The 23782-nt window shown below is 48.7% G+C and overlaps 2 protein-coding genes and 1 non-coding gene across 4 annotated transcripts in view; 2 read left to right on the top strand and 1 right to left on the bottom strand.

The window, feature by feature from the left end:
- Positions 1-999: 999 nt before the first annotated feature.
- The window catches only part of Pla2g5 (phospholipase A2 group V), a 40036-nt gene continuing 17253 nt past the window's right edge, over positions 1000-23782 (top strand). Inside the window, exon 1 of one of the 2 annotated variants that reach the window (XM_059256222.1) lies at positions 1000-1119. In XM_059256222.1, coding sequence (XP_059112205.1) covers positions 1034-1119 — 86 coding nt within the window. In that variant the 5' untranslated portion in view covers positions 1000-1033. Of the gene's footprint in view, positions 1120-13341; positions 13703-23782 lie in introns of those variants that run through there. The other variant, XM_059256223.1, reaches the window with a different exon arrangement.
- Positions 2278-5783, bottom strand: Pla2g2a (phospholipase A2 group IIA). Its single transcript, XM_059256224.1, has 5 exons — positions 5721-5783; positions 5005-5056; positions 4648-4792; positions 4142-4251; positions 2278-2705 (listed from the first exon to the last, which is right to left on the bottom strand). The coding sequence occupies exons 2-5, from the start codon at positions 5045-5047 to the stop codon at positions 2563-2565; spliced, it is 441 nt and encodes a 146-aa protein (XP_059112207.1). The 5' UTR covers positions 5048-5056; positions 5721-5783; the 3' UTR covers positions 2278-2562.
- On the top strand, positions 8528-8694 carry LOC131905463 (U1 spliceosomal RNA). The gene has a single exon (XR_009377971.1). It is a non-coding gene; the product is annotated as a U1 spliceosomal RNA (small nuclear RNA).

The following is a 23782-nucleotide window of genomic DNA, read 5'->3' as shown; positions in this document are numbered from 1 at the left end:
CTGAAAGCCGGTGAGTGTAAATGCTAATTATAAAGAATGTAATTCTTGACACAGGCCAGCTTGCGAGGCATGAGGGAGCATGCCTGAGTCCCAGTGTAACGGAGCACAGCGGGCCAGCCTCTCCGTGGCTGTCTTAGTTTCTTTTCCTTTTGCCACGATACCTCGACAGAAGCAACTTGGGAGAGAACGTGTGTGCTCTGGCTCACAGTTCAAGGTAAGCTCATCGCAGCGGGGACGTCAAGGACATGGGAGATGAAGTGGCTGGTCACGTTTGCATCCACAGGCAAAAGAAGAGAGCAAGGAATGCTCCCTAGTACTCAGTTCTCCGTTTTATACAGTTCAGGACCCCTAGTCCAGGGAATGGTGCCAACCACACTGAAGATGGTCTACCCACGTCAACTAACAGAATCAAGATAATATACACAGGCGTTATCCGCCGGGTTGAGTCTAGCTTCTGTCCAGTTGACACATGAGGATGACTTTTTTTTTTTTTTATTCCTCAGAGACAGAGTTTCTCTGTGTAGCTCTGGCTCTCCTGGAATTCACTCATTTTACATGTTAGCTAGCACTAGAGGATAACACACTGCCCAAACATCCTGAATTTAGTAAGAACAATAATGAAATTGCCTTTTAAAAATTATTTGTGTATATATATGATGCATGGATAAGCACACAGGTGCCTCCCACCGCACACATGTTTGAGTCAGAGGACAGCGTTCTTCCCTTCCACCATGTCAGTTCCAGGGATCAAACTTGGGTTGGCAGGCTTGTTCAATAAATATTTTTACCCACTGAGCCATCTTGCTGGCCCACCGACACACCTCTCCTTCAATCCTTTTTTTCCTTTTGCCTGGATGGTTTGCTGGAATCATCAGTTTGGGCAGGAAGCATTTTGGGGAATGAGTTTTGAAAGGTCGTCGGCAGTTTTTGTGTGGGCGTGGCACTTGAAACTGATTTTCCATGCCAGAGATCTTATTATTGCACAAGGCTCAGACTCCGGCATCCGGGTGACTTGAAAGCACGGAACAACTTCATGAAGCTCATCATCTCAAGCCTCAAATCCCAAGTTTTCATTTCTGAGAAGGGTGCCTTAGGCGCCTGGGTTGCCAAGGAGTTGTTGTAAGTTACAAAATCACTATTTGGGGGTGGGAGGAATTAAAAAAACTTTTCTTCTATTGGCCAAAATGTCAAAAGAAAAACTCTCATCTGAGGATTGGCATGGTTTTTTTTTTTTTAAATTTTTTTTAATGCAGTTTGTCTTTATTTTAATACAAATGAAAAAGTTAGCAGATTCAGACTAGGCAGAGAGATCAACAGAGACAGACAGCTGAGAGCGTTTACTTGTCGTCCTGCGCCCACGGACCGTACCCAGAATCGGGGATCTCGCTGGTTTCTGGTTGCTCTTTCACGGGCAAAGAGAATCCTTGAGCTGTCAGGGCATTTTAAAGATCTGTGCAGAGCTCCTCAGTTTGACAAGTGCGGGCGGCACAGGATTCTATTTTTGCTCGGTGGCCAGCTTTGCACACGCCGAGGCTCTGGCAGTCTTCCGGGAGGAGGTCTGTGTCGGGCATGTGGGCACAAGATGCCATCCTCCATAATCTTTGTTTTCTCTGAGTTCAAAGTGGTGGAGGCTTCGCGGAAGCAACTCCACTTTATTCTGCCAGTTTCGGCTTCCACGTCCTCCTATAAGCTCTGGCCTGGGGGTGGGGAGAGGGGGGCCTGCCTTTGACAGGGATGGCAGCTGTAGTCAGATTGGACACTTCTTGCCTTCTGTTTCCTCTCTTAATTCTCAAACAAGCTCTAGCAGGAGGTTCCACTTGAATAAGAGAGTCAGGGCTTAAGGTGGTGGGTTACTTACAGTTGGACCCATCTAGACTGACCCGGAAGCCTGTTCTTTTGCATGTGTGTGTTTGTGTCTCTGCGTGTGCCCACGCATACATGCATATGTGTGCACGTTTATGGGTGGAAGCTGTAGATCAAGCTCAGGTGTGGGTCCTCAGGACACCTTGTTTTTGGAGGCAGGGTTGCTCACTGGCCTGGAACTTGCTGATTGCCAGTGAGCCCCAGGGATCCATCCGCCTGTCTTCGTTTCCCTAATTCTAGGATTGTAAACAAAGTGTGTGCTTTATGTCTGTGGGTTCTGGGGGTTGAACATAGGTCCTCACACTTGCGTGGTAAGCAGTTTATGGGCTGAGCTATCTCTCCAAGCCTGTACTTTTAGCATGCATACTTTATATCTATCTCATTTCACGTTAAGAGAACACACACGGTCGCTGATGAATTACTTTATTTGTAAGAACCTCCCAGGACTCTCTTTGGTACTGAGAGGCAGGAAGTTGGATGTGAAGGGGAAGGTGGACATGGGAAATCTGTCAGTCCGTGGTAATGGAGTGGTGGGGAAGGATTAGTCTAACTCATCAGGCTTTGGTGTCTCATTCTGGGTGGCGACAGAAGGGCTCCACCTTGCCTCTAAGGTGGGAGAGGGGTGTTTTCTTTATCACTAGGGAGCTCAGTTGGGCTGGGGAGGGGTGTTGGAGGAGATGCGTCCAGATGTCACCTCTCTCAGCACCTGGGCGACTTCCCACTGCAAAACTTATTGGGAAAGAACTGATACTTTAAACTGTAGCTTTTCCGGTTCCTGGCAAAGCATTCAGTGGCGACTTTGTCACACTGGCACAGCTGTTTCCTACAGGAGTTCTGGTTTGCTGAAATTAGGGGAAAACAGACACTGAGCTGACGGTTGTTAATATCCCATGGCTGCTTGTGGGGACCTGCCTGTTCTGGGACAAGCACTGGGGCTGCTGGGAAGGTGGAACCCCATCTGATGGGGACACACAGCCCATCTGATGGGGACGCAGCAGCCAAGCATGGCACTACCAGAGGGTTGCTTTGCTTCCTGGACACCCTCTTCTAGTTTTTTTGTTTTTGTTTTTGTTTTTTTTCCCTCAAAGGCAGGGTCTCATGTAGTTCAGGCTGGCCTTGAACTCTCTATGTAGCTGAGGATGACCTTGAACTTCTGATCCTCCTGCCTCCACATCCTGAGCCCTGGGATTCCAGGCATGCTAAATCATGCCCAATATATACAGTGCTAGGGATGAAACCCAGGTGCTTGTGTATGCTAGGCTAGCACTCTGCCAACTGAGCTACAACCTCTCTGGCCTCACCTTCTTGCTAACAGACCTGCTTGTGTGAGGAAGCCCAGACTCACTGGCCTGGGGATGGATGGTATTGGTGAGAACCTGTGTGGTCCACCCGTTCTCCTTGGCCGTGATTGGTCTTAAGGCAGTATGTATGCAGCTTTATTCTGAATGAAGCGCCAAAAGAGGAAGCCAACAGGGGCTTCTGGGAAGTGTTCATTTCCCCTCTCCAAAAGGGAAAGGCACCTGTCACTGGAGGCTAGGAGGGTTCTTGGAGCTATAGTGTGTCTTGGAGTATAAGTACAGATGTTGGCAACATGCCAGAGCTGAGGAGCAGGCCTGATCCTGGGCTGTAGCAGCTGCCCAGACTTGGCACCACACTGCCCTAGAATTCTTACAGGTTGCCATCTTTCCAATCTGACCTTGGCTGTTCTAAACCATGTGTGACTCTCCTGCAGGCAGCATGGCTCACTGGCGCGCATGCACACATACACACACACACACACACACACACACACACACACACACACACACACACCATCCACCCAGCTAGTGTGAGCCTTCTTTTCGCTAAAGTGTCTCTTGCTGCTTTGCTAAATAACGGGTCCCTGTTGCTGTAGTCCACAAACCTCAAGACAATGGCCAGGAGTTCTTGACCCTGTCCCTTCCTTGTCCCTCTGCTCAGACTCATCTTCACACGTCACTGGGCAGCACAGAGCAGTCTGTGGTCCTTTTTGACCCCTTGGCCATGCTGTGCCTTGCTTAGAGGATGGCCCAACCTTCCTCTCCCACTGTGTGCCTCACTGACTCTTAGGACTCAGCTGAGCTACTGCTGCTTGCAGGATCCACCTCAAGCCTCAGGCTGGGCAAAGGCCTTTTCTGCCTTCCTGTTGGAGTCTTCTGTGAGGTTCTTAAATTCCCCTCTGCTCCAGCAAACTGCCCAGCATTTGGGTGCTCAATAAACACACGAGGGAGGCTTGCCGGCATCCCGGGGGCTTTCTTACCAGCGCAGGTGATTTTGCCCCCTCGGTAACTGAACTTGTAGGACAGGAATTTTGTACCACACCCACGTTTTTCCAGACGGTAGTAGCAACAGTCGTGAGCCACGCAGCACCTGGTTGGGGGACACGTCTTATTGAGCCTTCTCACAGCCCTGGAGTCCTGGTGCCTCTGCACTTCCCTTGAACTTTGACCCTTTGCAGAGACTCAAAAACTTTGGAATGGTCTAGAGTGGAGTTCCCAAAGAGCTGACTATTTTGCTGGCTGGGATTCACCAGGGCCCTGAGGCAGTGGGCACCAGCTCTGCCCTAGTCCCATTCCCACCAGGGCCCTGAGGCAGCGGGCACCAGCCCTGCTCTAGTCCTGTCCCCACCAGGGCCCTGAGGCAGCGGGCACCAGCCCTGCTCTAGTCCTGTCCCCACCAGGGCCCTGAGGCAGTGGGCACCAGCTCTGCCCTAGTCCTGTCCCAGCCAGAGTGAACAGAAGATACGGAAGACTGGGGTGTCCTCACCGATCTGTCGCATCCTTGGGGGATCCTCTGCCACCCACGCCACAGTGGCAACCATAGAAGGCATAGCTGGACTCAGCTCTCTTTCCTGTCTTAAGTAGGATCATTTGCCAAAAATTGGCAATGCTCCCTTGTATCTGTATTGGGCCTGAAAGGAAACGGAGAAATGGCTGGTGAAGGGCAGTGAACCCTGTGCCCCTCTTCCGCATTGGCATCTCTCTAGTACGTTCTCTCCCCACAAATGGCTTTCTTCCTCGTCTCACTGAGAGAGGGCTGGGGCAATGAGAAGAAAAGCTGGAGGGTGGGGTGTCTCTCTCCCAGATGACCCCCCACCCTGAGGAGTTCAGGGTCAGGTCTTACCGAAGGCCATGATCACAGCTGCTAGTAGCAAGAGGACCTTCATGTTGTCAGTCTGTGAAGGACAAATATCGACGGACTGGCCTGGGCATTTCCTCCCAGGAGTCTCAGCCTCTGCCCCAGCCCCTGCTCTGCTGTCAGACTTAGCAACCCGGGAGCACAGACATGCTCTTGAGTGGGGCCAAGTCATAGAGAGCACAGAGAGTGGCTTTTAACAGTGCATCATGAGTGTCGCCTCTTGTCCCTTCCTGGCCCTGTGGGATGGTTTCTCATACAGGAATGATATGGTGCTGGGACCCCCCTTACGCCTCCTTCCTTCCTCCTGGGAGACCGGACTCATTCCACACAATTGGGAAGTTGAAGGCAATGCCTGTCCTCGTTAGGCACTCATCCGCCTGCATCCTTACATTAGGCTCAAGGCTTGGGAATTCCATCCATGGAGTCTGATCCCCAATCTTCTCATCCCCAACTAAAACTGCACATTCTCTTTGCAAGCCTTTCTAACCCTGTGTAGATTACACGTATACACACATGCTCTTGAATTCTCCTTCGGCACCTTCCCAAACCCATACAGCATACTTGCACACAAATACTGTCTTGTACATGTTTACATGACGGGGGCTCACATCCACAGGCGTGTCCATATGCACACACATGCATACACCCACTGACACAACCACTCAAATGCAGCCACAGGGCAGGAGTCTCTGGGCATTTACCTCTGGGATGATGCTGCAGTTTCCTGTTCAAGGGCCTGTCTTGTTTTCCCTGAACTCCAACTGCCCTTAAATAGTTATTCCTTCTGCAGGGCTGGGGGTTGGTGAGGCACAGGGATGGAGGGGGGCGTGGCCAAATAGTGGACTCCAAGATAAGCATAGCCAATGCCCTGGGTAATCCCCCTTTTTCCCCCTTACCATCTGGCAGGACAGCCTTGAGGGCTGGAAAACCCTTCATGTCATGGGTTGACACCATAATAAATTCCAGCCGATTTTGAAACCTCACCGGCTGCCGAGAAAAGGGCTCAGTTCTTGGCTGAGGAACTTTCCATAATCCAATCTGGGAGTGACCAACAGGTCGCTCCTAGCAGCCCCTTACTTCCAGGAATGGGCAAGGACTGTGTACAGCGGTGGGAATGGGAGTGTTTGCAAGCCAGGGATGTTCCTTTCTTCTGAAAGATTGTGACATTTGGGAAGAGGACAGAAGACATTGATTCGGTTTGTTCATTTCATCCACCCATCATTCATTCGATTACAGAGGGTACATGCTAAGCCTCTGTGAGGGTCCAAGGCTGCACAAACTTCTTGAGGGGTGATTAGGGTGATTCAGGAGTCCAGTTCTTGGGGCCCACACAGTCCACTCCAGCACGAGAAGGATTGGGTGAGGTTGATTCTGTCCCCCCAAAAGCCAGCCCAGCACCTTTGTATTTTCTTCTTCCTCCCCTTCATGCCCCTCCCCCATCTCATCTTGTATGATTTTCTTCTCTGTGTGTTTATGTGTCTGTGGTTGTGCCTGTGCGTGCAGGTGCATGTGTGTGCAGGGGTGTGTGCATATGTGTGTACATGCATCTGGAGTTTAGGGGACAACCTTGGATATTGTTTTTCAGGAACTGTCCCCCTTGTGTTTGGAGACAGGACCTCTCATTGACTTGGACTTCATACAGTAAGCTAAGCTGGTTGCCCAGTGACTCCCAGGGACCTGGTCACCTTCACCTCCCAAGCACCAGGATTACAAGGGCATGCTATCACACCTGGTTTCTTTACACGGGTGCTGGGGATTTGAACTCAAGTCCTTTAGACTGCAAGACAAGCACTTTACCGACCGAGTCACCCTACCAGTCCCATATGAATTTTTAAACCCACCAAACTACTGCCCCCCCACCCCGTCCCTCCGAGTCTTCACTTGTTAGGCAATGGGCTTCTTAATGCTTCCTGAGTCCATGACATCTTTATTCACCAGGCTTCAGGGATACAGTGATTCGAGCGCTTTAGTTCCTAAAGCAAACACCTTTCCCACTGCCCTCCAACCTGTGCTAAGTATTTGGCTTCCATGGCCTTAAGTAAAACACCAGACACCAGTCCTTCAGACATTCCTACAGTAGAGGCTGTAGGAATGTAGACCCCATCTATTCCTCACTCTTTCCAGCCTATGGCAGAGGAATATCATAGACCTAACTAAGTTCAAAGGGTCATGTTCAGGCCAGGACAAACCCAAACAGACACAACTCATGACCTTTCTGTGTTCTTGGGAGATTATGAAGATGGGAGCAGTCTTCTGGGACACTGAGTCATGGAATGGAGGACATCTATTCTGGAACATTCTGCTACTCTCAGAGAACCTAGTGTGAATAAGAAGTAAAATATTTTCCCCATGAAGTTATTGATAAACAAGATTGATAATCATTGCATCATTATTTAGTTTATACTGTGAGTCATTCAAGCAGATGTCCTCCTGAAAATTCAATTTTACTTTGTCAAAATGCAGATTTTCTTCTAATATGTTATTGGTTGGATGGTGTCCCCTTTTGTGACCTCACTTCCTGTTCAAGTTTTGAAACCTTCGAATATGACCCTGTTCAGAAATAGGGTCATTGCAGATATGAATAATTAAGACGAGGCCATTAGAAGTCTGACCCTAGATACCTTGATGTCTTTACACAAAGGAGAAATGTGGGTTCAGGGAGGTGTTCGCAGGGTGACATTTCTACTCCCAAGATGCCAGCAAAGTACAGAAGGCAGGAGAGTCCTGGACAGACTCTCTCAGGCCTCCCAAGGACCCAACCATCTGGGCTCCTCTGGTCTCTGCCTCAGAGCCCTGAGCCAATCAGTTTCTGCTACTGATGTCAGCAGTGAAGGAGGTAGAGTCAGCACTCCAGGAAGTGCAGCCTGTGAGTTCCCTCCCCACTTAGGGCCTTGCACTCAGGGGAAGCTGGATTCTTGGCTTTGCCGTGGAAAGCGTTATCAGGCCAAGCCAGCAATGAAGCAGACCTCATTGAAGGACTCTTCAAGCACAGACCTTAAGCACCAAACTTAATAGAGAGGTGCCCAGGGGAAAAGTGAGACATCCTCAAGTGTGGGTATGGGCTTCTCAGTGGAGAGTCACTCCTTCCTTGGTCCCGTGGCTGTCTAATTTCCATCACTCAGTGTAAATCACAGGAAGTTGAGAGGTCGGAGAGTTTTCTTTTATGAACAAAGTTGTAAAGTGGATTTACAAGGAGTGTTGTCGGGAATAGGAAGTGCTAAAAATCAAGATTAGAAATCATTTGGGCCCTAAGTAGGCATGGCTTAATTTGTCTTTAACGTTTTCAGTTGAGATGTCTTTAGGAAAATGCCCCTCATCTCTGTGGGCATTTCTGGTGTTATCAGCGGTATGTGGAGTTTCCTGGCTGTGCCAGCAGGAAGGATAAACCAGCCAGATCGCAGGGTGAAGGGTTTCCTTTTCATGTGACCCCACTTTTGGGTCTTTCTATCTTGCCTCCTTTAGACTACTCATTTTGGGGTGCTTTGCTGTTACTAGAAAGCCACAATGAATACTTACCTGGCAGAGGAAATACCATGATCGTGAAGGTGGTTTTCTCAGCAAGGCTTATCCACTGTACTCCAGATGTGCTGACCCCTGCAGTTCCCCCAAATGTGGGGTGCAGGGGGAACTTGACTATCATTTGTGGTAGAGGGGGAGTGTTTGTGCTCTCCCCTTAAAAAAAAAAAAAGAAAGAAAGCCACAATGAAGTAATGTACCCTCCAAAGCTCTCTGCCAGCTCCTTCATGCCTCTCAGCCCAGGGTCCTTCCCCAAGCAGCTGATGCGAAGCCTACATTCAAGGTTCAGGGAGATCTTATCCCCTCAGAGACCTCATCCCCTGGGGTGGACCATTCACCTTCCGTTCAACCTCTCAGGCTCTGGAGCTCTTACAATAGGCAGAAGCTGCCTCCCCCTCCATACATCCTGGTGGCTCCTCCTCCAGGTCCAGGCTCTAGGACTGCATCAATACTAAGGACCCTGGTGACACCAGATGTGATTTTTTAAATTACTTATTTCTTCAGCACTTTTTCTCAGAATCCTGGCCACTGAGTTATGTTCCTTCCACCAATGTCTAACCTAAGCTCTTGAACATCACCCAACAAGACAAGATGTCTGCTCAAATGGGAATCACATGCTGGTTGAGGGAAATGAAAACCAAAATGTGTTCTCTGATGAGCAGACTCAGAAATCCTCAGCAACATCCTCACACCCCAGATGCAGCAGTAGGTTAAGAAGGCCACACCCAGGATCAAGTGGGATCCATCCCCAGTATGCAAAGGTGGTTTGGTATCTGCATCGTGTGTTGAGGGAGAGGGAGAGGCAAAAGCCATCCGGCCATCTCAACAGATGTAGAACAGGCATTTCCTAAGATATATGAAAAAAAACAACTCTCAACAAATTAGATAAAAACCTAAAGGCTATGTATGAAAACGCCTTAGCCCAACGTTCTCACCATGGAAAGCTGAAGCTGTTCCTAAGACAAGACAAAGACTTGCCACTCATAATGAGGCAGGATAGAAAGAACATTGAGGAGGTGAGAGAGAGCAAAGAAACCCTTCATCCTGAGATCTGGTTGGTTCGTCTTTCCTGCTGGCCGAGTCAGGAAGCTGCACACACTGCTGATAAAGCCAAAACTGCTTGCAGAGACAGTGGGCGTTTTCCTCAACACATCTCAAGCCCAAAACCGTTAAAGATAATAAGTAAACTAAGCAAATGGTGCCTTTTCTGGGCTCAAAGGACTTCTAACCCCGACTTTGGGTACTTCTTCCTGACAACGCCCTCATAAATCCACTTTACAGCTTTGCCTATAAAAGGAAATGCTTTAACCTTTCAACTGGCTGTGAACAATTTTCTCCTAGTGATGGGAATTAGAAAGCTGAGGGATTATATGTGCAGCCATTGCCAAGACAAGCAGTGACTCTCTCTTGGGAGACCATCCCCATACTTGGGTATGTCTCACTGTTCCCTGGGTACCTGTGCTTAAAATCGATGTCAAAATGCCTTTTAATAAACTCCAACTCTACATCATCCTGAAATTCTTTCCCATGGTGCAGCCAGGAATGTGGTTTTACTTGAGTGGAAGTCACTGAGCCGAAAAGGAATAGCTCGGGCTGTAGGCAGTGCGTGGACCACTTGGTTAATATGATGATGTATGTGTTAGTGTGACGAAAGGCAGCTGACCCAGCTGGCTGGGCTCGGCTGCCATCCCCAAGACATGAGGGCAAAAGATAAGGAAAGGTGGAGAGAGAGGTGGGGAGAGGAATATTAAGGATTCAGATATCCCCTTCCCGGAATGGTCCCAACGATCTCCCTTTGGTTCACTCTCTTCCGAAGTTTCCATCATTTCGCAATATGCCATAGGGTGGGGACCAGGTCTTCATCATTATGGCTTTTTAAGAGACGTTTATAATCTAAATCATTACCCCAGCTAACCAGCCTCTTTCACTTTCTCCGGAGTTTCTTCTTTTCTGGAGTGTTAAGAATTTCCATGATGTTGGAGCCCCGCAGTCTGTAGCCTAATATGGTGTGTGTGTGTGTGTGTGTGGGGTCCTGCTGGCCTTGACAGTTTGGGACCTTTGTTGTTTCCACATGAAGTTCTGGATTTTGTTTTCTATCTTGGTGGAGACTGCCACTGGCATTTTGATGGAGACTGCACCAATAGCTTATCGGGTTTAGTTTGGAGTTTCTTCAGCTGCTTTCTTTTCCCTGGAGGATGGATGCATCGATGGAGGCAGAGACTCAAAGCTTCCACTAGTACTGTATCTGGATCCATCCCTCTCTTTATATACAGTAGAGTTTAGTACATATGTATTACCAGTTTGCCTCTCTGTTGCCGTGATAAAACTCTGACCAAAAGCAGCTTTGAGGAGGAAAGGGTTTGTTTGCCTTCTGGTTACAGTCCATCATCAGGGAAGCCAGAGAGCAAAGCACGAACCTGGAGGCAGAAGCTGATGCAGAGGCCATGGAAGAATGCTGCTTGCTTGTTTGCTCCTCATGGCTTGCTCAGCTTGCTTTCTTATACAACCTGTCCAGAGATGGCATGGCCCGCAGTAGGCTGTGGGTCATCTCCCATCAACCATCCACCATGGAAATGCCCCCACAGACCTGCACACAGGCCAGTCTGATAAAGGCAATTCCTCAACTGAGAGTCCCTCTTTCCGGTTATGTCGTGGAGCAGAGGAAGGCTTTGCCATTTCCCTCTGAGTCTCACCTCACCCCCACCCCACCTCCACAGGGCTGGGGAAGCTTTGCCGTTTTCTCATGGGTCTGAGGACTTTACTCACTAAGGGCTTCCTCCACTCCTTACGGAGCTTGCAGCCAAACCTGATGACCTGAGTTCAAACCAGCGGAACTGTTGACATTCTCCCTCCTCTGTCCCTTGATCTTCTGAGGTGTGAGTAGGCAGCATCAGATCCCCAAGGCACAGTGCTGTGCCCATACCCCCCTCTCCCTGCCACAATGGACTGTATCCCCTCATACCAGGAGACAAAAGAAATCCTTTACCCCTTTACATTGCTCTTGTCGGTACTACAGTTGCTGCTGCTAGAAGTGTAAGCTTCTGGAGGGTGTGCTGGCTAGTTTTTGTCAACTGGATACAAACTGCATTCACCTGGGAAGAGAGAAAGTCAACCGAGGAATTGCCTCCTCCATCAGATTGACCACGAGCATATCTGTGGGATACGTTCTTGATTAATGATTGATCTGGGAGCCCCAGCCCACTGTGGAGGGTGCCACCCTAGGCAGGTGGTCTCGGGTTATAGAAGGAAGTGAGCTGAGCATGTCACTGGAACAAGCCCATACGTAGCGTTCCTCCACGGCCTCAGCTTCAGTTCCTGTCCCTAGGTTCCTGCCTTGAGTTCCTGTCTTCACTTTTCCTCCCTCCATAATGGACTGTGGGCTGTAAGATGAAACAAACCCTTTCTCCCCAAGTTGCTTTTTATTTATGGTGTTTATATCACAGCAACAGAAAACAGTCAGGTCCCTTGAGAAAAATATTGGAAGACTGTTACAATTTAAATCTGAAATGTCCCCCACAGATTCACGAATTTGAACACTTGATCTCCAGAGGGTTGGGGAAGTTTGTGGAGTTTGGGGGATATAGCAGCCTAGTTAAAAGTAGTCACTGGGGGTGGCCTTGAAACTGCTGCCAATATCTGGTTCTTGTATGAGTTTTTGCTTCCTAATTCATCAAGACCTAGGAAGCTGCTGTGATGCACTCCAGCTGCCATGAAGCTCCTCCACCATGCCTTTCCCTCCACAGTGGGCTCAACTTCCCCTTATAAGTTGGTTCTGTCAGGTGTTTGTACCACAGTGATGAGAAATAACTAAGACAGAGAATGACTAGCAAGGTTGAAAACTCACAGGTCCCCTGACTTTGGTCCACATGATAGTCTTACTAAAAAAAAAGGGCCGGGCGGTGGTGGCGCACGCCTTTAATCCCAGCACTTGGGAGGCAGAGCCAGGCGGATCTCTGTGAGTTCGAGGCCAGCTTGGGCTACCAAGTGAGTTCCAGGAAAGGTACAAAGCTACACAGAGAAACCCTGTCTCAAAAAAAACCAAAAAAAAAAAAAAAAAAAAGGTTTAGCATTATTCTTGTGAGGAAACTGACAAGTCCAGGTGGAGGGGGTTCTGCAGAACAAATGTCGCCTTCAAACATCTAGTGTCAGGTACAGAACCAAGGAGGAGCTCCAGCTTGAAGGAGACAAACCAGTCACAATGAGTGAATGGCCAGTGTGTGAATTCTGTGGGAAAAAGCAGAGACAAAATAAAGAAGACGATATTTAAGGGTGCTTCTGCCCTTATAATAGGAAACCTTTGATTGTTAGATAGTTGATGGGCACCAGCTAACAGTATGTGTTAGTGTAAATTTCCCCATGGTCACAGTTTTTCTTGTTTGTGTAAAATACCATCTTCTCATTAGTGGAGAGATGGGGAATGATTTCAGGGTAAGTTTCTGCAATTTGCTCTCAAATAAGTGTATGTGTGTATCTGTGTGTATGTGTGTGTGTGTGTGTGTGTGTGTGTGTGAGAGAGAGAGAGAGAGAGAGAGAGAGAGAGAGAGAGAGAGAGAGAGAGAGAAAGAGAGAGAGAGGGGGGGAGGGAGAACAGTAAAATATTAATAATTAAGGATTTATGAATAAATCTCATAACTTTCAGCAGATTTCAAATTTTTCAAAAGGAAACTTTGGGAGAGACGTGGCTCCTTGAAGACCCAGCATTCTGTTTGCTCATTTGTCTATCTGTCCGTCCTTCCTTTTCCTTGTTGTTTTGGCTGGGTGAGGAGTGGCTGCCGGCTCCCTCTCTCATTCCAAGTTTATCTGTCACTCACTTGGCTGATGTTTTTGGTGACATGCCTGCTGTATTCAGTGTCCAGGACTGAACTCCCGGGTTCCCGGGGGGCCATGGCTTTCCCTTGTGAATCTGAGCCCTAGCCAAAGACTCCCACAAGGGCTTTCCCTTGTTAAACACAGAAGAATTTCGGAGCAATCGAAACTGAAACTGACGCTTCTCTGCCTTTGCTTTTTGGGCTCAGGCCCAGCATCCAGAGCCACTCTTGCCTCTCTGGTGGCTGCAGCATCATCTATTTCTCCTCCACGGTCCTGGGAGCCATCCTCACGCTCCTGGCCAGGACCATATCACGGTACCCGGGTCCTCAGACAGTCAAGGCACTTAGCAGTCTCTCAGGTAATTAAAAAAGTTCCAGTACAAGCTCATGGGGGTTAATCAGGACTGAAGGGATTAGCAAAGGCTTGTGACAAGGATAAGGCAGTGACCTGGATAACCTGGCCACTCCCCTCCCCGCTGGAATGTGCTGGGTAACTATCCAGGGCCCTGTGGCAGAAGGGCCAGTGAGGTGCCAGTCTCTGCTTTTGTTGGATTTTCTGCCATCATGAAGGCTGCTGGGGGCTGAGCGGGGTGCTTACAGGCCAGTGTTCACTGTGGGCTCCCACAAACAACATTGCAGAGTCTGTCCTCTTATTTCACAGCTTGTCGGCCCTAATGCTTGGGCTGCAGGCCATAAACTTGGGGATCCAGACTCTGACTACTGTGACTGCTCATGGGGACAGGTCCTGGGAGCAGGAGCTGAGACCAGGCCAAAGAGGTCAGTTATGGGGAGAGAAGATCCCCAGACAGGGAGGGGCAACGGGCAGGGGAGAGAGAATCTGGGCAGGTGGGGTCTGAAGACCCCAAGAGAGGTCCGAGAAAGGGTGGGCACAGTTTCTGCTAGAGGAAGCTCCTAGGGCTTCAGGATCCCTTCTGTGAGTCTTTGTCAGACCAGGGCTGGGGCAGTTCCTGAGGCAGGTCATGTCTGAAGTAAGGGTACTCAGATGGTCATTCCTGAAATGAACAAAGCCAGGGCAGGCAGGGTTATGAGCAGGGTGGGTTACGGCTCGTGCTTGTGTTTGCCTGAAGGCTTGTCCAACTTTCTCAGGTGTGTATGTGTATGTACATGTTTGTGTGTATGTATGTATATACATGTATACATATATACATACATATGTACAGGCACATATACACATACATGTGTATGCATGTGGAGGCCAGAGGTTTACCTTACATGCCTTACTCTATCAAGTCTTCAACTCATTTTGGGAGGCAGGGGCTCTCACTGAACCTGGAACTCACTGACGGAATACACTGGCCATTTTGAAAGCCCCCTGCCTCCCCAGTGCTGGGATGGCAGGCACACACCCGCTGCCTGTCAGCCCCTGGGTTTCTTTTTAATCCAAACCACAGGAATCATTCCCCTTTGGGGAAAGGGTTCATCCGCATCTAGTTAGCACCCTCTTAACTTCTGTGTGCCGGACACCTAGGGCACAACCCAAGCGATCCAAAGAAAGGTACCCCACAGGATTGCTGGCTCATACAAGGAGCCCTTTCTCCTCCTCCCGCATCCTCCAGGCCTCTTCCTCCATTCCCTGAGCACTCCCCGCTGGAAGGTATTTGGCCTTGACATTGGAGTCATCGAGGGCGAGCCAGCTTCTGGTCCTCACGTCTCCCACTGTTCTGATCTGCAAGGGGCATGTTGCTATGGGGGAAAGAGACAAGCCTCGTTTAGCAGCTTGCCACAGGCCTTCACTATGGTGGCGATTGGAGCCAGGCAACACTCCAGACCAAAAGTGCTTCCAGATGCCCCACCCTCTCAAGGGCAGGTTGTATTTATAGCCAGAGGAAAGGAAGTGGTGTGGAAAGTGAGAGAGGCCTGGCTGGCTAGAACTCATCGTGTTGTGAGCACCTGGTTTGAACAGTAGGGAGCTTGTGATGGCCCAAGTACTGGATTATTCAAAACAAAACAAACAAAACAAAAAGCCAACCAAACAAAAACCTAACCCTTCAGCCCAAGTATTCACATAGGCAATGTTTTCTGGCTTCTTACATCTTTACTTTTTCACTATGGTATTCATTGTGCAAAGTGATGAATTTCATCAGGACATTTATTTATTTCCTTATTTATTTATTTTGTGGGAGTGTGGAGACTTGCACAAGCCACAGTGTGTGTGTGTGTGTGTGTGTGTGTGTGTGTGTGTGTGGTATGTGTGTATATGTGTGTGTGTGTGTGTGTGTGGTGTGTGTGGTATGTGTGTATATATGTGTGTGTGTATGTGTGTGTGGTGTGTGTGTGTGTAGGTCAGAAGATAATGTGTGTGGGAGTCAGTTCTTTCCTTCCACCATGTGGGTCCTGGGTTTGAACTCAGGTCGTCAGGTTTGGTGGCAAGCGCCAGGATGGTTCACTCACTGAACCATCTTGCCGGCTCTCACTATGACATTTTTATATGTGTGTATCACACTCTCTGCTCATTTCACCACCCATTACCCATTTTGTTTCTCTTCCCCACTCTATTGGTCCTTTATCTTGTCTCAATAACCCCCTTCTCCTTTCGTGTAGTATGGATAATTAGAGACGAGTACTGATAGACAGATGGGTAGATGGATAGATAGATTTCACATACAAGAGAAAACATGATATTTATCTTTGTGTCCCTGTCCTTTCACTTAACATGATAACCTCCAATTCTCTCAGTTTTCCTGTAAATGAGTAACGTACTTTATTGTTGAATAATTCTCCATTGTGCATACCTGCCACTCTTCTATTGATGAGCATCTAGGTGGGCTCCGTAACTTGTTGGGCGGATGACTATTTTTTGTAGATACGTTTTATTTATGTGTCAAGTTAAGCTTTAGTTTACTATTTACAGAGAAGTCTTTGAACAAAACTTTATGGAGGCAGCATTAGACAAAATATTTGATTTAACAATACAATAGAATCTACCCTATAGAAAAAAGGATTTGCCCCACACTGGGCTTGAAGATGTCAAAACAAGGCACAATTCTTGTCTCTAGGGATTTTGGTGGAGTGGGCATCATGGTATGATGAGGGTCTGTTAATCCCACTGGACGAGAATAAGACCACTACCATAGTTTTTGAGTCAAATTTGAAGCAAGCTTTCTTAAATACTGGCCAGGATGATGGACACTAGCCAAGTCCTTATCTGAGATTCCCAGAGAATGACCACAAGTTACGTTGGTCAGGTATAAAGGCAAAAGTCCACAAGACTACGTACTTCCTGCCTTCATCCAATCAAGGGCAAGAATACATCCTGATGTACTTCCTGCCTATGTACCTCCCGCCTACATGTGATCAACTATGTCCTGTGCAGTTTTAGGCAACCAACCTTGTTCATAGAAATGAAAACGTGCGGCTTGTTATCTTACATGAACAACAGCTGCCAGCATTCCAGGAAGTTACCTGTCCTTGGCAAGTGGGGCGTATAGGTGAGAGGCATTTTGTTGTATAGTTCTCTTAAGCACAGTAATTTAAACTTAAAATATAACTTTAGCCCTCAACAGTTCCAGGGTGCCCAGAGGGCTCAGAGTTGGGGACTTTGCAGCTCAGGGTAAGGTGGATTCACAGGAAGGTTTCTCCAAAGGGAGACCTGGTTTGCCTGTTTCTCCAGCTCACAGGCCGACTCCTACCCGAGGCCTTTGCCCTTGTTCCCCCTGCATGGAGCATTCTTAAGATGGCTCCATGCAGGGGTTGGGGATTTAGCTCAGTGGCAGAGCACTTGCCTAGCAAGTGCAAGGCCCTGGGTTCGGTCCTCAGCTCCGGGGGATAGCTGTGTTTGAGTGCTTACGAAGTAGTTATTGAGGAGTGAGTATGTTGTATCTAGGAAGACGAAAGGAACAAGAGGATAGAAGACAGCCAGGAGCCAAACAGGTGAAGGGGGGTTGAGGGCAGAGAGGCAAAAAAGGATGAGAAGTGGAGAGAGAAAAAAAATGGAGGCAGGACATGCTGTGTGCTGTCATGGAGGTGGGAAAGGTTGAAGGATGATCTTGGGTGGCCAGCTGGGACTATCAGAAGAGCATGGGTTCTGGGAAGGAGCCCATGTCATTCCAGGGGCTGCAGGCATTCTGAAGGGCTCTTTTTACCTGCCCTTCTCAAGGGCAGACATTGCTTATAAATGTGATGTGGGGCTGCTGGATCAGGATAGGGCTTGGCCACAGCTGCTCCCATGGGGACTGCTTGCTGCTTGGAATGGGTAGAGCTGAATGGAATGGACTGGAGCTGCTCAGGTATAGAGATCCAGAACCCTAGGTGCCATCTAGGACCCCAGCAGTCAAGGGCAGAAGCTCGCTCTTAAGACTGTCCCTCCTCTGAAAAGGGACAAGGGAAAGGTTAGTGGGCTTTGTCAAAAAAATCTTTGTAGAAAAAGACAACGTAAGCCAGTCGTGGGGGCACACTCCTTTAGTCCCAGCACTCGGGAGGCAGGGGTGGAAGTAGGCAGATCTCTGTGAGTCTGATCTACATAGTGAGTTCCAGGCCAGCCTGGTCTACATGGTGAGTTCCAGGGCAGCTGGGGCCACATAGCAAATCTCTGGAGAGGGCCCGGGGGTGGGGACACTGTAGGTAGAGCTCATTCCTGGTGTATTTCCTGTAGATGTTTTCACTGATAGGCTTCTCCGAGATAAAGCACGCGCTGATGTTGAAGTCGGCCACTCTGGCCAAGGTGTTGGGGAAGTTATTGTGTTTAGGGTCAGAGACTAGACCCTGAAAACCTCTGCCCGCAACAAGCCAGGCTCGCCATCCCTCCTCTGTAGCCCAGTTATTGACATAATTGATAATGGAAATCAGAAAAAGATGTCCAGTGAGCGTCCTCTGTGTCCATGTTCAGGGTCCTCACATGAGGTTTACCTTTCAATGGTGGACACACATATGCATAGCTAAGCAATCCTGGCCGAGGTGTGGCCCCGCCCCTCACCACTGTCTGGGCTTCAGTCATAACTATGAAACCTCCAGGTGGAGCTAAGGCCCCCCAGACCTTGATTTCTGGAGACATTTCAATTTTGTGGGATCCATTGCTCCAGCAGTCTGATAACCAAAGGGAAGGCTGTGAATGGCTACACATTCCTCCTCAGGATGTTTGCTAAGCTGTACTTGAGCCAGTGTCTGAGCGCGGTGGCTGTGACACCCATCCGAACTGTGACAAGCCATGAATGCCGGGGAGGGAGGACTAGCCATGTGTGTCTGTAAGACTGGGTGCCAGGCCCACACTGGGCTCCAGCCCCAGTGGAGCCGCTGTTTCCTCCAGACTCCAACAAATTCTTAATACAGTAGAGGAGACAGATGTGCCTTTGTCCTGTGATACTCGAGTTCTGGAGGAAGGGGTTCTTGGGCAGTGTCGTGACCAAAGCAGCACATAGTGTTTGAAGGTAAGAAAACAAGCATGGAGACCTTAGGTAGGTAATCTAAGAAGGCAACTGTGAATCCCACCGATCGAGAGTAAGACCACGACCACAATTTAAAGGCAAATTTGAAGCAAACTTGGTTAAATACTAGCCAGGTGGATGGACTCTGGCCAGGTCCATCCCTGGTTCCCCAGAAAAATGGCCCTGAATCAAGTTTTGCAGTGGCTTAAATATTTCCCATGACAGAAGCAATCAGGGATATGCATACATCCTTCAGCCTACATCCAATTAAGGGCAAGTGTACATCCTGATGTATTTCCTGCCTGTGAACCTCCCGCTCACATGTGATCAAGCACATCCGGTGCAGATGGGTCAAACAAACTTATTTAGGGGAGTGAAAAACATGTGGCTTGTTATCTCCCATAAACAATAGTCCCCAGCATTTCAGGAACTACCTGTCCTTGGGCAAGGGACTTGCAGATCAGAGGCATTTTTGTTTTGTAGATCTCTTAGGCATAGTAATTAAAACTTAAAATGTAACTTTGGCTCTCACACATCTTGGATGAGGTGGCATTTAAGATGAGGCCTGGAGGTTAATAAATCAAGAGTGCCGTGTCTGCTAAGTATTCTAGAGGGCATTCTGTGAAGAAATCTGAGTAAAAAGCCCTCGAAGTTTCTAGAGCGAACCAGTTGCCCCACTGGTGAACAGCAGACCTGGTGGGCGCCTGCTGCCCAGTCTAGCTCCCATGTCATGGATGTTGCTTTGTTGTTCTTCCCCATGACACCGAACAGGACTCTGGCCTGAGGAAAAAGTAGCGGGGTGGGTCCAGGGTACAGAGGGAATGAAGCATTCAATAGCCCCCTCCAGGGCATATGACTGGTGCATGATTTTTCTTCTTTAAAAAAAAAATCTTGAGGCTGGAAAGATGGTTCAGCGATTAAGAGCACTGGCTGCTCTTCTAGAGGACCTGGGTTTGATTCCCAGCACCCACATGGTGACTCACAATCTCTGTAACTCCAGTGCCAGGGGACTGACACCTTAATGGTCTTGGTGGGCACTACACATACTATACGTGCAGACAGAACATCCATACACTTAAAATAAAATAATAAAATACACTGATGTCAATAAAATATACTAATAATCGTGTTGTGGCACAGCCTAGTGTTCCCATGCTCAAGAGCCTCAGACAGTAGGATTGCCAGCCTGGATCATACAAGCAAAACCACAAAACAACAATAGCAACACAATACTGAAAGAAAAACAAGCAAACAGTAACAAAAGTGCTAAAATGTTTTTGTTTCATTCTCTCCTCCTTCCTTTTTTTTTTTCTTTGAGACATTGTATCCTAGAACCCAGGCTGGACTTAACTTGAGGTATATGGGCTAATCAACATAAACTTCACATCCTTTGGCCTCCATATCCCAAGTGCCGGGATCACAGGTGTGCACTACCACATTTCATTCATGCGGTGCTGGAGAGGGCACTTTGTGTGTGCTAGGTCAGTGCTCTACCAGCCGAGCCACAGCCCTGGGTCTTTGTTTGACAATTTTACAGAGCAGCATGGAGGCGTTGCAATGGTTGATTTGACAGAGCACCATGTTTCTAACCCTTGGAAAAAAACTTGATTTGCTTGAAAGGTGAAGTGGGGTGTGTTCCACTCCCTCTATCCCTACATTCCAGTCTTTACTGCTTTTCCTGACAGATGGCGGGTAGAAAGTGCCATATAGTGTACAAACTTTCTTGTCAGACTATCTTTTGTGGGATTGCCAGATCCCCAATAGTGACATGGAGACATTATTAATTATGAAAGCTTGGCCTTTAGCTTGTTTCAACTAGTTCTTTAATGTAAATTAACCCAGTTATAGTAATCTACGTTCTGCTACATGGCTTTACCTCTCTTCCATCTTGCACCTCCTGTTTCTTCTCTCTGTCTGGCTCCTAACTCCGCCTTTTCTTTTTCCCAGAGTTCTCTCTGTGCCTGGAAGTCCCGCCTATACCTCCTGCCTAGCTATTGGCCACTCAGCTTTTTATTACACCAATCACAACAATACGTCTTCACGCAGTGTACAAATGTCCCACAACACTATAGGGACAAGTAAGTCTCCCATGATGGCTCATTCTTTTCCCAGGACACATGAGCTGTCTTGGCGTAAGCCGAACTCCAACTCTGTAAATCGAGGAACCTGGTGCAGGTTCATCCATCAGACCCCATGGTGTATCTGTGATCTTCTTGATGTCCTCAGCCCTTGAGAGACTTGAAGACAGTGGTTCCCTGGGCCATCTTCACGAGGCCGGTCAGCCACTTCTCTAACCTGTGTCCTATGACCCGATGACCTGCTCTTCCAGAAGCCTATTCAGTCCAAGGCTGGGCCCTGGGTTCCCTCCTGCCCGCCAGGGGTGGTCTGCAGTCTGCTGGAGTTCCTGCGAGTTTGTTCTCCTGCCAATCATGTTCAAGGTGCCCTTTGCAGGTGATGTCATGGAAACTGACTTGGGGGTGGTGTCATACCTGTGATGGCTGAGCTGTGTCACCCCCCTCCCTCCCCTTGTGCATTTCAAGCCTAGAACAATCAGAGTCACTTCTTACAGACTGGATCAAGGTCTTCTAAAACAAAAGACAGCAGACTGAGTCCTAGGTTCCTTCTGATGCTGCAGCTGCATTCTGGGCCTGCCCTTCCCAAATCTCTTTAGGGATCCCTACTCACTATTTAAAGATACTTATAATTTTCTGTGATAAAGTGAACTGGGAGTGTGCCCCTCCCTCCTACTGAAAATAGTCAACTTCCCGTGTGCCTAAACACCTGGTTTGTGTCATTTCAGAACAGGGAAAAATCACTGGCCCCCATTACTCCTGATGGTAAACCCAGATACGGAGCGGTTAGGTAACTTGTCCAAGGTCACATGTCTTCTCGGCTCTACATTCAGGTACCTTGTGCTCGTGGCAGGGGATGGCCCACTGTGGGAACACATGTTTGGCTACAGAACCTGGAAGGTGTTAAAGAAGCATTTTCTTCTCTTACAGTTAGTTAAACACCTGGTCTACCACAGCTATTTTCGGTTCCCTGAAGATGCCTGTGGGTCTGGCTGTTCCTTCTATTCCTTCTACCTCGAATACCCTTCAATTTAACTGCCCTCCACCGAGTTCATGCCCTTCGAAACAGGGATTCTTGGCTAGCCTAGAACTTGATGTGGCTGAGAGTGACCTTGAACTTTGCATCTTCCTGGTTCCATATCAGGTGCTGGGAATGCCAGCATGTGCCGTGAGGCCTGGTTTATGAAGTGCTGGGGATTGAACTCAGGGCTTCAAGCATGGTAGGAAAGCTTGGCCAACTGACCAACTCGCCCTGTAGGTTTCCACACAGGTGTCTCCTCTTCCTCCCGCAGTGGGTACCCCTTACGTATTGCACTATGCGTTGACTGAGCAACTCCGGTCTGTGGGGCTCAGAGCTCAGCACTTGAACTGTGAGACAGATCACTAGAGAACCCCCACACCCCCAGCAATGAGACCCCATGAGTCAAGTTGGGCTAAAGACAGTAAGGATTGGTGAGGATTGCCGTAAAGGAGACTGGGGACAACACAGGATGCCAGATGCCTTAAGAGAGGTCGGAAATTTAGAGTTTTGTTTAAGATTTCAGCACTGGTATATTGGCAGCCTACTACATATTCTTTCGTTTGTGTGTGTGCATGCTTGTGTGTTCATGTGTGGATGGGTACATGACGGTTGCATATGTGGAGACCAGAGGACAACCTTGGCTGTTGGTCCTAAGGCTCCGTCCACCCTTTCTCTTTTGAGACAGGCTCTTCCACTGATCTGGAACTACCAAGTGTGATAGGCTGGGCTACCAGCAAACCCCAGGGACACCCCCCCCCCCCCCGTCTCTGCCTCCCTAATGCTGAGATTGCAAGGACATGCCATCAGTCTTTTTTTTTTTTTTTTTTTTTTTTTTAAATGTGGGTTCTGGGGATCGAACTCATATCCTCACGACTGCATTGCAAGCAATTTACTGACTGAGCTGTCTCCCCGTCCTGGTTACGTGTTTTGAAAAAGCACCACATGGACTAAGCCTGGCCCCTTTTAGGAGAACACACAATATGTTTGCTTTCTGGAGCTTGCTGGGTCTAAAAGGAACAAGCTGGTACCTAGGCCAAAGCAAGGATGCCTGGCCACTCCTGCTCGGAGAATCCAAACTTCCACAATAACTCCAGGCTGAAAGTGAGTAAGCAAAGGTCCTGGGCTAGTCACTCGGCATCCCCTGGAGTCTTGAGCTCTTGTGACTAACGGGGGGGGGGGGGGGGGGGGCTCAGCTTTCCATTCCCCATTTGTCCTAGAGGAAAGCACTGGGTATTTGGGTGGCAGGTCAGATTCATGGTTCTGAAGCCTTTTCCCTAGCTGAACGACCTCGGCAAGCTTTCCAACACCTGTCCCGCAGTTTCCATATTCTTACTTATGAGAGTGGAACCACCGGAGGGTTTCAGAAGGCTGCAAATGTTGGTGTGCCCTTGGACCTAGTGGGCGCTCAGTGAATCCTAAATCCTCACCTTCCTTCCTGAACCACCATCTGCAGGAACCCCTCCAACAGGAAGCACCCAAGAGGACAGTTAGACATGGTGAGATCCAGCATGCTGAGACCCATCAGCTCCCTGAAGAAGGAGGAATCCTAGAAGACGTCCTGCAGGAGGAAGGCTCCAAGCAGATTTTTTCTGCCAGGGATCCCTGGATGAACCGTCCTGGGGGCCACGAACCATATTCCAAGGCCAGGGTTATTGTGGAAGCGTGGGTTCTTGGAGCAGCAATGGCCAGGTGTCCCTGCTTTGGTCTGGTGCCCTTAGATCCAGAAAACTCCACCGAGTGAATATGTTGTGAGATGCTTCATTCATCCCATGGGGCTTTCCTGGGGCCCTTTTAGTGTGAGAAACTGTTCTTGGGACTGATCAGACATGATCACACAGGAATTCTGCTCTCATGAGTCCCCACCCCTCTTCCCAGGCTTTCTCTACCACTGCTGAGGAGAGTCGTAGCTTCACTACAGTTTCTATGAGATCACTATGCTCCGGAGCAGTTAAACTCCCTGCTGGG

The sequence above is a fragment of the Peromyscus eremicus genome, chromosome 2 (genome assembly GCF_949786415.1).
Source record: "Peromyscus eremicus chromosome 2, PerEre_H2_v1, whole genome shotgun sequence".
Lineage (NCBI taxonomy): Eukaryota > Metazoa > Chordata > Mammalia > Rodentia > Cricetidae > Peromyscus > Peromyscus eremicus.
The sequence above is the reverse complement of the archived record's forward strand: the minus strand, read 5'-3'. Positions and strand labels throughout refer to the sequence as shown.